Below are 14,849 nucleotides of genomic sequence, written 5' to 3' on the forward strand. Positions count from 1 at the left end.
CCCTAAGGCGCCGCAGCCCCTGGCCGTCCAGCTCACCACTGCCCCGGCTGCTCGCGGCCCGCCCCTCAGGCCGGCCCCGGCCCGCCACCCCGCCGCGCCGCCTCCCGCCGGGCTCTCAGGGCCGAGGGGAGCCCGCGCCGGCCCGACCGCCCCCAAAACCCAGCGGGGCCCAGGCGGGTCCTGCTGGCCGGGAGGGTTGGACCTCAACAGGCGCAACTCTGGAGAACCCTGCACTGGGTGCAGCCATCGCTGCTCCTCCAAACAGAAAGCAAGACAATAGCGCTAAACTTGGAAGGGAGCGGTATGTTCCCTCCCTGCCCTGCGGAGAAAAAGGGAATGAAGAAAAAAAAAAAAAAAAATTTAAAAAGTAATTCAATCAAAGTATTACACAAATGTACCTGCCTTTTTACCAGGCCAAACCATAGCCTCTCAGCAACTTGTCAGCTATCCCAGCTTCATACTGAAGCAGTGGGACCGATGCCCTGCCATACCTCTGCAGTCGAGTACCAGTACATAAAATCCCCAGAGATTAAGACCCAGGAAACTCTGTAGCCATAAAACTAGTGAGGACAGCTTTGTTTATCAGAAGCAAATGCTGTAAAGATCTACATTCTATGCACATATTTTAAACATTCATTAGGAAACAAATGTGGATCTAATTGAAGAAGATACATTCTTTCTCTTCTAGAATTCATAACTTCATTTAAAACAAAGGGAAGTGTACCATAGGATAATGAGGTTTGATGCAGTATCAGTGGTGCCAGCTCCTTCTTAGGACAGCAGCTGTCACTCATCCCAACAGTTCTCCACCCAAATTTAGCATTAGAAATATTATAGTCCCACATTCAGTCACATTTCAGTAGTTGTTTACCTAGGTGTTAACTGGTAAAACCAAACACCTATTAGACTAGAAAAGGGAAGAGCACTATTTTCTTAACAGGTATTAATTACAGGTAGAGATAAATAATGTCCTGCTTCTCAAAATGACCTTTTGGGAGGAGAGGAGGGTAGAAAGAATGGGAATATCTATTAACTTTTGTAGTTTAGGGAAGGATATACATGACCTCCTCTGAAAAAAACACGTTTTTAAGGGATTGTATTCTAATGCAATTAAGACTTAAATTTTCTCTGAAGGTATGAAGAGTTCCTGTTCAAAAGTGACATCAGTACCATGAAGATCCTAATGGCCTCAGCCAAAGACTCGAGGTGGATCCTGTGACAGCACAGGCCTCTATAGCTCTTGAGCAGAGACTTCCTTGCCTCTCAATCAATACTTCTGACAACCCCTTTAAATACTTTTGCAGCCTTTTGACAGCATGACTCTAAGCTCCCTCTCAGATCATGTTATGCCAGTTCTTTAGGATATATAATAATACCCCTTCAACATTTAGATAGAACACGGTATAAATTACCTTAATCATCTCCATAAAAGATTAATATTTTATCCAACTTTATGTGTTGCACATATCCTGAGAAATAAATTCGCATTTTCTTTGTAGGTTTGGATACCCAAGATAAAAGTGATTTAGGTATTTATTCATAACGTCATGAGTATCAGAGAAGAAAAGTCTCTGAATCATTGAGAGAAGAGTTCAGTTACTAATTTCCCTCTGCATCACTTAATAACATTCTCTTATTTCCCACATTTTAGTGTGAGAATGTGATGATACAGCTATTAAAAAAACAACAACTTAATTATACTACTGGTAGTATTCCAAGTTACAAAATAAAACATCTCCCATTTAACACCTTTAAATTATTTTTCCCTTTGCAATGCAAGTTCAAGATGACTCTCACAATCACTTAAAATCCCACAAATTTTGGTATACCTTCAAACAGGTTATTGCATTGTTTAAGTGACAGTGGTTCCCACTGTAATGTAAATACAATCCGATAAAGCCTCTTAATACTCCACTTTTCCACAGCAATAGTTTTGAACTTGCTGATTTGTAGAACTCTTCTTATTTGTCCCGCTCCAAGGGAAACACATAATGATTTAAATCTTATGACAACAGTCCTGTTTTTCTTGGTTACATTTCACAAATATCTTAAGGATAGACCAGGGACCAAAAGGGCATGCTAATCACATGCTGACAAAAAAACCTGTTATATTATGAAGAAAAAAAAAAAAAAAGAGTTCACTAAAAACATTTCAGAAGCTAATAAATAAAACCCAACCAGTTCCTAAGAAAATGTCTTTAATTTTCATTTTATGGAAATACATCTTTTGGTTTTATTTCCATGATACAAAAATGTTAAATATCAAACATTTTCTGAAATCTACCAATGCAGATCTTTTTTTAAACCAATAAAGGGCTGGTGCAGTTAGCAGGTTTGTCACAGGTACCAAAAATCATTTTTACAAAAACCCCACAAGCTGGGGAAGAAGAGGGGAAACAAACATGTCAAGACTTAACAGAGAAAACAGCAATAGATGTGAAAACAAAGAAAAACTACCTCCCACCAGGAAATTAATGTTTCAGAAACTTGTAAGTTACAGTTTTTTGAAAGGGTAAGGTATGTGTAAAGTTGGTATTTAGATGAATACTGGCTGCACGGGGGCAGGTAGGGAACGGGTAGAGAATGGAAAACTAAAAAAAAGATTTCCAGATAAAGTAACTGGTAGAAAGCAATATGTGAAACTGCAGCTCTACCTGTTTCAAGAATGCTGACAGCATACTGATACTGCCTGAAAAAACAGCTACAGATTAGGAGATTTGTGCTAACTCCCCTCAAGCACAGGAAACAGCCTAGCACGAAATCAGAGAGTGCCAGTTCTTTTTGTACATTTCATAGTCAGCATGCCAAAGTAGGTGACCAAAATATATTTAGTCTTGCTTAAGCCTAACATCATTTACAACAGCAAGGATTTCACATGATCAACAACAAATCATACACTAGTTAATATACACAGAAGTAAAATTGACAGTGATTGTTCAATAAACAGTTTAAAATAATTAAACTGATTTTCAGGACACATACTGCTTTGTTAACACCACTTTATTTAAAGTATGGCTTCCACGAGGTGTATTCTTGAAACTGCTTTCAATCAATTCCACCTGTTAAGGCAGTTGTTTCCTACCACGTTTCAGGGACTTCAAAAATTCCAGTGGAACTAGTTGTGAGGCTTCCTAAAAGACAGAGTCATGGAACAATATATTTAAGATTTCAGTATACAAACACTGAAAGGAATGAAATTAAATCAAGAACCTTTTTATTCTTTCAGAGCATACTAAGACATACTTTCTCCTCTAGAGTGAGGCTGTAGATACATTAGTGGCAAGTCAGTATCTACAAAGGGAAACTAAGAGACTGTTTAGCAGTAGGCACTTAAAAAAAAGAAAAAAGTTAATGTCAAGTTTCTTGCCCAAATGGTAAATATTTTGCAACTAATTAATTTTAATCCAAGTACTTTTGGTTTTGCAATAACTGAGATGATAAATAATACTATTTTCCCCAAGTATACTTTCAGTTATTCTTGCTTAAGGCAGTTAAGACAGTGAAGAATATTTCCAGCCCAAATTAATTGGAGAAGAAAGATGAATCACAGTAATACTGATAATGTAATACAGAGCATGAATTTTATCCTTGAAATTACAGTAGACAGTCTTGTCATTTTGCATATGCTTGCATGGCCCAATGACCCAACTGAACTACAAGAAAGAAAGCAATTTCCAAGCACAGCTTTTGAATCAGCTAAGAAAGATTTTACTCTACCAAATCAGGAGAATGGATGCTTCGTATACAATACCACTTTCTGAATAAAAGTGGCTAGAGCAGATACTTAAATGAAGTTTTAAATATTAATATTTGAATGTACTTCAATACAGGCAGTGCTCCAGATGACCAATAATTAAGATATGACTTAACTTTTTAATATAATGAACTTCTGCCAGAAATTACTAACAAAAGTTGAAATAGAATCAACAATAAATAGATCGATAAAAATAAAATCTTTTGAGGTTTAAATTCATGTGACCTAAGATTATTTAATTTTTTTTTTTGGTGCAGGCTGCAATAATTCACACAACCTAGCAAAAATATCAGGTGAAAACAGTCATCTGATTCTCACCTGACTGTGTTTAGTCAGACATACAGTTCAAACTACTTTGGCTAAAAATTATGTAGGTATTCAAGTCTGAAAAAAAACCCTTACATCAACACTAGGTGAAAAGTTTTCAACCAGGTAAAGAACCATACAGGTTAGGGTTAGAACCACTACACAGAACATTGCCTATAATAATGTATACATCAAAACAGTTTTCAGAAGAAAGAAAAATATTATTTGGGTTTATAATTTGTATTAGAAACACTATAGATTTTTCAAGCATTAAATTGAGTTCTAAACCAGATTTTAAAAAGTCTTATAAAATACATGACAGAATAAAAATAAAATTTGCCACCTGAACAAAGCCACAATTTGACACCTTTACAACAAAAAACTACGATTTCTTCTACTTTTCAAAATCTGCATCTTCTGAAAGTGAGATTCCTCAGGCTTCACTAACTAGCAGTCCATGAAATGTGAATCTGTTCACAATCCAGTAAGCCTTTCAAATAAGCAAAGGCTTATTCAGAGCATATGCTAGACAACAAGAACTGTTAAGGGTGAGTATGTTTGGAAGGGATTTTAAACACACTTTTCATCACATCTTGCCAAGTGTTATCAGAAAAAAGCCCACAGCTAAGTGATTCATAAATGCAAAGCACCCAGAAAGCTAAAGGGCCTGTAGAAGTTTAAGGGCCCAGCAGATCAGCACCTATCTGGCAGCTTACGCCTTCACTGAGCTGTCTCAAAGTCAACGCATTCTCAGGAAGTGTTCCAGAGAGGAACGGGTTTCAGTAGAGTTGCAATCTAGTTATACTGGGAGATATAAAACAACAGTCTGACTGGGTCAGACTCCACTAAACCTAAAACAGCATTGTCGCAAATAGCGTGCCAGAAGAGTGGTGAAGGGCACGCAGGTAGACTGTCAAAGTTTTGGCTTAATTGTCGAGGTAAGTAATATTCTGACCAGAGTGAGAAATTATATTGTTTTCTCAACTTACAGAAATATCTCACAAATAACTGTAAATAAGCGATGTTACTGCACTATTATCAGGATATAGTTTTAAAATGTTAATTAAAATGGCACATATATTAGCATTCAGGGCACCAGGTAGCTTTATTAAAACCGGGCTCATTTACAAGCAACAGAGGTTGTCCAATGACACACATTTTGCAGGTCAAGCTATGTGCATTCAAGTATGCTATGACTCCATCCAGTCAAGCTTATGAGAAAATGTCCACATTAAGTTTACCTTACATTTTGTGATAAAAGTATGGCATTAACAGGGAAATCTACTCTAGAATTCTACTCCAAAATTCCTTCAATTTTGCTTACAATATGCAGGACATATTGGGTAACCTTAACTAGAAAGTCACATTATAAAAAAAAAAATTAAGAATAGCTAAAAATATTCAGAGCGCTTTATTATAAGGAAGAAAGTAATCAAGTGAGCAATCAACTACATCCTGCTTCCTTTGGTTGGGCTCTGGGGGGCGGGTCTTGCTTGTTTGTGTTTTGGTTTTTTTTTTTTTTTTTGTTTTGTTTGTGTTTTTTTTATTTTGGTTTGGATTTTTTTTGTTTCTTTGTTTAATTTTTGTATGATGCAATCTTCAGTTTAAATAATTTCCTGGACTTCTATGAGTGTAAGAGAGTAAGTCACTGTTATAAGTTAGTTTGCAGTAAGTTAAGACATTCAAAAAAACAACTTCAATTCTGTTCAGGCCTAGGTTAGTTCCAAACAGAACAGAAAAACCACGCGCATGAATGTTGTGCTTACCTGCTGGAACTTGTTCTGTCTTGATCTTTTTGAATTTTTTGGCTCTCTTCTTACTTTCTGGAAGGGACTCTGAACAGGAATCAGTCTGATCATATTCTGGATCTTGGCCTTCTCCCTCTTCCATATCATCAGAACCAGTTTCTTCCTGAATAGGACTCATGCTTCTCTTTCCCACTGTACTGGTACCTGTAAAACTGAAATGTAGAAGAAATACAATTAGGAACAAGACAAGAATAACTATTAAATAGGTACTAGTCGTTGTACACCTATTAAATTCTTCTGAATGTAGTAGAATGAACTGTCTTAAGTGGTGTACCATGAAATTACATTATCTGGAAGGACTGACAACTATAAAATTCCATCAGTTGGCTACCTAATCCAATCTTATGTAGATGAAGGTACTAATTCTTTGTACTATAGATGTCTCAGGCTTAGCTGCTGCTATTCTGATGAGATCACTCAACTCAAACTTAATTAAAGCTGTTCTCTATCCCTGCACAATTTTATTTTTCATTCTCTTAGCTATAAAAGCTTTTATAAAGCATTCTCAATAGACAGTAAGTTATACACAACTGTTAAGCCTCAAACACATACCTTGATATTGAAAGATTCTACATGCTAACTTCAACCTCCCTCCTGGAACTATATGCAGTTTTAAAAGGATTTCTATTATATAAAGGTAGAGAAAACCATCAAACTCCATATAATAATCTTTAAATCAGGCCTTAAAGTGAAGAGTCCTACCATCCAATGGGCTGGTAAAATAAAAAGCACAAAAAATTGCACACTCGTTTCATAGGTAGTATTTGAATGAAGCCTAATACAGTCCGAAGATGAACTTAGAGCTCCATTTCATTCAGCATCCATTGAAATAACACTGCATAGATTTTCGTTCAACTGGAATGCTATTGTCAAGTTTCCTTGAAAGACAAATGGCAGTATTAAAATCGAATTAGCATGAGTACAAGTAAGAATGCAGTAGCCAATGGGCTAATTAAAAAAAAAAAATAGTTCCCATTACAAACTTCTAGATATGTGAGTATCAGCTACTTAAACGCCTATTTTAATGCTCTTTTAAAACAACCAATTAAACAAAAAAGGGTAGTTTTAGATTTAAAACCGTATTTTTTCATTAAGAACTATACAAAATAGCTGTATGCATCTAAACCATGTTCTAGTCATTTATTTAAATAAAAATTAATACCGACTTATAGAACAAAACTTTACAAGCTATTTTATTTCTTCTTTCTCATCAGTAATAGCAGGGAATTATGGCGTTTCAATAAGGTTTCAGCTAAAGGACTGTTAAATTTGGCTGTATAATTTTAGCTTTGAAATGGAATTTTTTCAGTTGAACATTTTGCAGTTTAAAACAGACTCTTTCTGGGATATCCAAAGGCAATAAACATGAAACATATGATTATGCCTCATGCTCTTACTTCCACTTTAGGAGCACCATTTACTTTGATGAATATATGGCTTTTCCTCCAAACATTCACATACAGAAGGCCTTCTTGCATGATTTCTTACAAATCATCATTCCAAGTCACACTGCAACTACCATCAATAAAAAGATGCAAGCCAAAAAGATGGATAGACCTGTTTATCCTACGTACACACTTCAGTACTGTAAAACAGACAAAAACTAGGTTTAGAAAGAAAAAAGTTAAGTGAAGAAAGGGCATTTAGAATATTAAAAACTACTGTATTTTTTTTAAAAACCCACATTGTTTAGAAAAGTTTGTAAGAATTCTAATTTTGGGAAAGGTATTCTGAAATATATATGAGGAAGAAAAATGCAGGAGCCCAGGATTTCTTAGACATAGGATCACTTGACTCTTAGAAGGGAACTTCCACTCACTGTAAGAAGTTCCCTTTTTGAAATGTCTGAGGGCTGATTTTAATTTTTTTCAACTTAGACATTTTAGAAGTTATTGCAGATAAAGAGCAACGAGTTCTTGACCTTCAGTGCACATTCAGCTGTGTACCGAAGTACAAAATAAAATTAATTTTAGGTCTTACGTTCTTCCTGTGGATACCTTTAGGCAGAAAAAAAATACATCAAAAAAACCTGACAGCACAAAATCCAAAGTATATACATATATATATTTTAGAATCAAGAACTGTTGACTTCTTGCTTTCTTCCAAAATATTAATTTTATTCTACACTCACTCATTGATTGCATGGATTCTAGATGGCTAAGAGTTGATTTTTTGTCTTACTCTTCTTTGACCTAACGTAAGATTCAAGAACTACAGCAACATTATTTATTCACTTAGAAATAGTAGCAAATCAGCATGGTTTTATATGCAAGTTAGAGCACTACTCAGAGCAAAGTTCAGTTTTCTATTTATACCAGTTATTTTGGTATATTTGTCTTAATTTCTTTACTCTGTTGAGAAACAACTAAACAAAGTGGAAAAAACAAAAAAACTAAGAGCTATCAGTAATTATGGAAATCAGATACACTTATTTAGGATCCTCATCTGTTTGGATACCTGAGCCATTCAAAGATAGAGTACTTGCATCATCTCTTAACAAATGTAGCACTTATGTTTAAAAACACACATGTACAACAATTATACAGGGAATAATTATTGTTTTTTAAAAAATAATATATTTAAAGAGGTTCTGAAATTTCTCTTTTGTGTTGAAATGGAGATTTTTCTATTTTTTTAAATAAAATTACCAGCCAAGGTCTTTTGGGTGGTGGTGGGAGGGGGTGGTGAAGGGTACAGGACCAAAACACCACACCACAAGAAAAGCCGTATCACACGTTACCAGTTGGCAAATCTACTTTGTGAACACAATAGAGCTTTCACATCAGTCAGTGATGATGGTAGGTGGGGTTCCAAGCCTCTTCAATGACAGCAGTTTCCACCAGTCCTTCTTCCCCAACCTCTCCCTTCTGATGACCTATTTTAATGCCAGGCCATATGAAAATCTGACAAGGATGAATGCTTACTGGAGGAAGGTGGTAGAAACAGAAAATTTAGATTTTATTCTCTACTTCTATTCCCATTAAGTACAATACTAATCAACAGAGAATACAGTATTCTTGTTGCTAGTCACATTGCTGGAATTTAACATTAGTACTAAACACAATTTGATGAATCAACAGGATGTGGAAGACTTATATATCACTCTACTGCCATAAAGAGCACAGACTCCACCTGATTAAACTGCTCATGAATTTTGTAACATCATTTCAGCCACTAAAAAGCAGCAATCCAACTAGTACTATGGTAATTATTTTGAAAGAATCAGCAAATGGAGAGGGGGGCAAAAGGTAGGAAAGCAAATATGATGAAGTAGCATTAGACATTTTCTGTTTTGGAAAATCATGTCCTACTTTTAAAAGAACCACTTCCATCACAACAGAGCATCTTGACTTGGGCTGGATATATAAAGACCTCCAACTTCAGGTAAATTTCATTTAAATGAAAACATAAACCCTGTGTTCTCTTGCCACTTTGAACAACATTGAGGGGGGGAAATAGTTAATGACTCATCATAAAAATCCTTCCTGTCATCTTAAGAGCAGGTGAAATCACCTGAAATAACATTAGAATACTAGTCCATATCTTGAATGACTCAGCTTTTCCCAATTCTTATATTTTTTTTAGTAATAAACCACTATAAGGAACCATTTCTATTAAAAAAATAATCACCAGAAGAAATACATGAACATTTCAAAAGTGAGATAAACTATCTTCAGCAAAATAAAGAAGTGGTGCTACCAACAGCACCCTGACTTGACCGATAATACACAAGAGGCCATGTTCCATCTGTTTCAAAAGCATGTTCTGAATAGTGAACGCCTTTAGAGAAGGTGATCTTATTAACTACTTGAAGTTTTGTCAAATGTATCAGTTCTTCCTCTACTTCTCCATCTGACAATAATCAGGAATATTTCCATTAAAATTAATTTTTATATCTAACAGTAGCAATAAGTAAGATTTTACCTTGTGACTGCTATGAATACTATTATAGTATATTTTCTGAAGAGTAGTTCCTTTATAATATGGGACTATATTTTTTTTTTAGCAAGAAGGAATTAAATACATACCTTTGTTATATATGTAGCAATCTGTCAAATTTAAGACAAAAGTTCCTTATAAGAAATACTCAACAGCTTCATTACTGAATGAGTAAGTACCCAGAATCTTTTGTCAGCATGGAGAGGAACAGCTATTCTGCAGCTGTGTTCCCTGGCAGAAACTGATGCAGCAAACTTATTAAATGATAAATAAATAAAGGATGTAGTAACATGAAGCTATTAGAAGAGATCAGCTGCTAAATACATCACAGTATTGAGGACTCAACTATATATGATTCAAATTAATCCAGACAAATATACACACTTACATATATTTGTCCTGATTACTTTATAGAAATTAAAAAAAATTGTTATATTTATTATATTTTATATAAAATTGTTATCGATAATATATTAAAATAAAAATATCTCAAAACTATTTCTATCTGGAAACAAAAGGAAAATGTTCATCTTGAGTGAACTGAAAGACCACAAGGTTTGCAGTTCCATGTTATGCTGAACCAGATTACACTTAAGAGGAAACATTTACAAAAGACTAGCTGACAAAAACACAATCTAACCAGTAACAAATAAAATTAAGAACAACATGTCAAAAGATCTGTATGAAAGGGAATTTGGGACAAAACCAAATCTCTTTTTTAATGGAATAACAGGAGAACAAAAATTTATGTAACATCAATTACACAAAATAAATGCTGCTATCTAAGACTATCAGTGTTGGTCATCTAAAACCAAGGCTGCTTCTTGTAGGATTTTAAAACACTAGAAAAAAATAGATTAAAAATTTGCAAGGAGATGAAGTGCTTAGGCATACAACCCATTGTAGTATATCATAACTTTAAGGAAAGAAGTCACTGAAATTTTTTTCAGCAGTTTTCCAAATTAAACTTCTGAGGTAGTCCTCAAACTTTCCTGCGAGGTAAGCTGCCACTCTTACCATCTGTTTAGAATCAGACACCCAAAAAGCAGCATTCATTGGGACGAGATACTTCCTCTAGTAGAAATAAAACTAGGACTTAGTATTTCTTTGCAGTAGACTCAAGATGTGCTAAGTATTTTCAGATTATTTAATACAGACTTAATTATCGACTTAAACCTTAGCCACATGCAAACTAGTGCCAGTACAATCTTTAGAGCTCCTCATCTCTTCACAACATGCACTCCCAAGTTTTCCTAAGTACAATAGTTCAATTAATCTAGCTTCATTTGATATGGTTCTTCTATATGGTTTTTAGGGATTGAACATGTCTCTAACATGTTTAGAATTCCCACCATGACAAAAGTAATGAATATTTGACAGCTAGCCAATACACACCTGCATTTAATTTTGCAAATAGGCAAATAATAAGCTCATTTAAGTGAGAGGAACAGAATAAGTTTAGTGTATTTGTTACATGACATATAACTTACAGGAAGATATAATGAGAGCTAGAATTTGTCACAGCATTCTGAAGAAAGATAAAGCAGAAAGGCCTCATACTGGTTGTCTGACCATCTCATATGATCTGTCTAGTCAGGGGAAAAAACCCAAAACCACCCATCCCTAAAAAACAAAAACAACCAACAACAATAAAAATAACCCACCACCTTACAGAAATGCAATTATGCACTCCACTGAAACTTACTTTTGTATAGAATTGATAGAATCGGGGGCAGGGAAGAAAGAATGACAGTAACTTAATAGGTTAATTATACAATTACATTAACACTAAAAGGCCCTTCCCACTCACAGCTACACAGATGACTGAGAAAGAAGCCTCCTGTTATCAGCATATCCAAAAAAGTCATTAATATGAGAGGGTAAAAATGGAATAAGGAACACACACAGCAACATACTGTACTAGAATCAGAACTGGCATCTCCTGACTTAAATTGTCCTTAAATAATGAACTAAAATCCTTTTCAAGTTTTACTCCAAAAGCTTAAAGCGATGCAAGTAGCATCATTTGCCTTCCTGTTTCTGAAGCATTAGGACGACTTCATCATGTCTGCTCAAGATGGTAATTTATACCCTTCTCTGTAGCAGTATTATCAGCATGGAAAGTCATCCAAAAACCAAGACAGCCTTTACAAGGTATAAGATGACAGCTAAGTTTTCAGCCAGAGGTGTTGCATGAATAAAGAAAATAATTATTTTGGTTTTAAGAAATGGTACTGCTACATCAAGGCCAGAAGTTGTGATTTGACCTGCCTGCAAGATCCCAATATTTTAACAAGTTGTCTAATCACATTTGTGAACAAAATTCCCTCTGCTCCTTTACCTTTGACCTCATGACAGCTGAGGTACCGCTACTGATTTCTATGTGAAGAAATAGGTACAGAAAAAAAGTCACCTATTTGTTAAGAACTACCTGAAAATTGCTAGACTTTTAATATAAATGCAATAAAAATACAAGAGTTGGCAATGCAGGAAAAGTCTCACCTGTTAATACAGTAGTATCGACTCTGGGAAACGTAAGGTGTACATTGAGTTTTTAACCGCTTTCTCTCCATCTCCTTCCAGCTATCTTCTGTACATTTTCTCTTTGCCTGTTTTTCTTCATGTTTTTTCTCAATATATTCTGCATATGTCTGGATCCTATAACTTTCAGCATACCTGCTGGTGTTTACAGCTATGGGGAAGAAGAGTGATGTTATATACAAAACACTGTTAAATGACAGCATTCCCTCTCCTGAAATAACTTATTTTGAAAAGCAGAAGGCAGTGAGCTATTTGTTCTGTTTATATAAACAACTTCTAGTTCCTTTGTTAGGGATTTTTTTAAAAAAAGAAAATGCTATAATCTCCCAAATTCACATGGTATGTTTGATTTAGATATTCAAAACTTCTCATAGTCAGGCTTCACACAAGAAGGGTTAAATCTATTTAAGACTTTTCTTTTAAATTAGAAACCATCAATTCTTCAGTCACAACCCTCTTCCAGATTGCTTGTTGGCAAGAAAACATTTCCTGGATTTTTTCCCTTTTAGTCTCATTACTTAACCCAGCAGGTTTATTTTGCAAGGCTGCCAGGAAAAGACGACATTTGCAAAGTCTTTGCCAAAACTCTGTTTGATTGCTGTGAAACATAAGCTTATTTGAGCTGCATTTTTGGTTGCACAAGATATTCATGGAAGCAGCGCTTAACTAATATCCAGCTGTTCCATCCTTTTATCTTTCTAATGTTTGGTCTCCATTTAACTAAAAAAAGACTGCGAGCTCAAGGTTGAAGGATTTTTGTCAATGTAAAATTAGAATCACTTAAAAAATAAAGAATAAACTTTCACTGTCTTCACTCAGCAACAATTTACAAACATTCCTTCAAGTCCCAGCATCTTCACAGCTCTCAGCCTTTAGTCTGCAAGCCAAGCTCTGGCCTGAAGCCACCACTGTAACAGATGAATCAGCAAATTAAACTGACTGTCAACTGGTGTCCTCTGCTGTTTTCAGCATAACTCACTGAAAGAAAGTATCATAAACCAACCGGTAAACCAGTTTAAATACAAAACAAAACTGATTGTTTTTCACATACTTGGGCTGTGCATTTTAAAACAGCATAATTATACTGGAGATAAAAATCCTGATTTTATTATGTACTTCCAATCTTTTTGGAGAAATTTCAGATGTGTATCCAACTTTCTGATTCTAGTCGAAGTGTTGTCATCTTGAACACAGGTATCTTCTGTTACCTCTAGCCCAAGTACTAGAAATAGCAAGCTCCAATATCACAATTTAGAAGAGAAAAGGAAGATGGGTGGATTTGTTTTTTTTGTGTTTCAGGACAGATGATCTACTCTGCGTATTAGCTATGCAACTGTGGAATGAATTACCTATAATATCAATCATGAAACATAGATGCTGCTGCTACTGCAAAGTCTTTCAAACGTACATAAAACTGGGCAGCATTATACATTTAATCCCAAGAACAGATACCAGCAACTATGATAAATAGCCTCATAAGATTGTTGCACTAACCAAAGACATGTTATGCATACCTCCTTTCACATCCCTTATATTTGTTTTGAACTGTGAAGTTACAGGATCTGTTTGTAAGAACTGGGAGTATATTTATTGCCCATGAAGTTATGGTGCAGGCATCATGAATGAATTAATAATGCTCACTGGAGTTACTGCATGCCAGCCAACATTCCTCAGGGTAAAATTTGTTTATTTAAACTCAAGCATGTTTTTACTTGCTAAAATCAAGCACGTAGTTACTGTGGATCATCTTATAAATAGTGATTTCCTAAAACACAATAACCATTTCACATGATTTGTTTTGCTATAAACTAAGAGCCAAAGTTATGGCTCCTCCATTTAGTTCCCTGACAAACCTACCCTTTATTTAATGGGGGGGGGGGGGGGGGGGCGGAATAAAAAAAAAAAAAAAAATCATCCTTATGCAGCCTAAAGATAATTTAAAAATACATCTGTGTGAGTCAGTATTTTTGAACAAAGAAAACTCTCCTTTCTTGAAATAAGGCCTGTATCTGATAGAAACCATTCATATTACACATACACACACATATGTATGTATATTTAATATAAAAAGTCATATGCTGAATATATTGCTTCATGTGTTGAATGATTGAAGTAAAGGTATATGGAGAAGACTAAGGAGTCACACAGGTAAATCAATCTTGCATGGTCTTGAACTGAAGAGCAGCTCCCTGTAAAAGTTTAAAATACATTTTCTCTGATGCTTTTTTTGATGAATGCTGTCCATATTGACAAACAAAGCAAATACAGTTACATCGCTATGTGTTGCCAATAGAAGAAGTGCATTGCTAGAATGCTTTGTGAATTCTAACAAACTAAAGAGAACTTAGGGGGCTTATTTACTTATTTCACTTGAAAAGACAAATCTTTCTGCGTGAAACCTGACCTAGTAACCAACACCCCATGGCTCCATATCGTTACACTAGTTGCAATTATAAAGTTAAGTTTGTCTCATAATAGAATAATAGTAATTGCACATTATA

At 35.1% G+C, this 14,849-nt stretch overlaps 1 protein-coding gene across 3 annotated transcripts in view; it reads right to left on the reverse strand.

Moving 5' to 3' along the window:
- Positions 1 to 2,985: 2,985 nt before the first annotated feature.
- PARN (poly(A)-specific ribonuclease) overlaps positions 2,986 to 14,849 on the reverse strand; it is a 60,904-nt gene continuing 49,040 nt past the window's right edge. For all 3 annotated transcript variants that reach the window (XM_042798690.1, XM_042798692.1, XM_042798691.1), the window contains exons 22-24: positions 12,310 to 12,499; positions 5,827 to 6,020; positions 2,986 to 3,131 (exon numbers count right to left, since the gene is read on the reverse strand). In XM_042798690.1, the coding sequence (XP_042654624.1) occupies positions 3,079 to 3,131; positions 5,827 to 6,020; positions 12,310 to 12,499 (437 nt within the window). In that variant the 3' untranslated portion in view covers positions 2,986 to 3,078. The remainder of the gene's footprint in view (positions 3,132 to 5,826; positions 6,021 to 12,309; positions 12,500 to 14,849) is intronic.

The sequence above is a fragment of the Tyto alba genome, unplaced genomic scaffold (assembly GCF_018691265.1).
Source record: "Tyto alba isolate M040663 unplaced genomic scaffold, T.alba_DEE_v4.0 Super-Scaffold_28, whole genome shotgun sequence".
Lineage (NCBI taxonomy): Eukaryota > Metazoa > Chordata > Aves > Strigiformes > Tytonidae > Tyto > Tyto alba.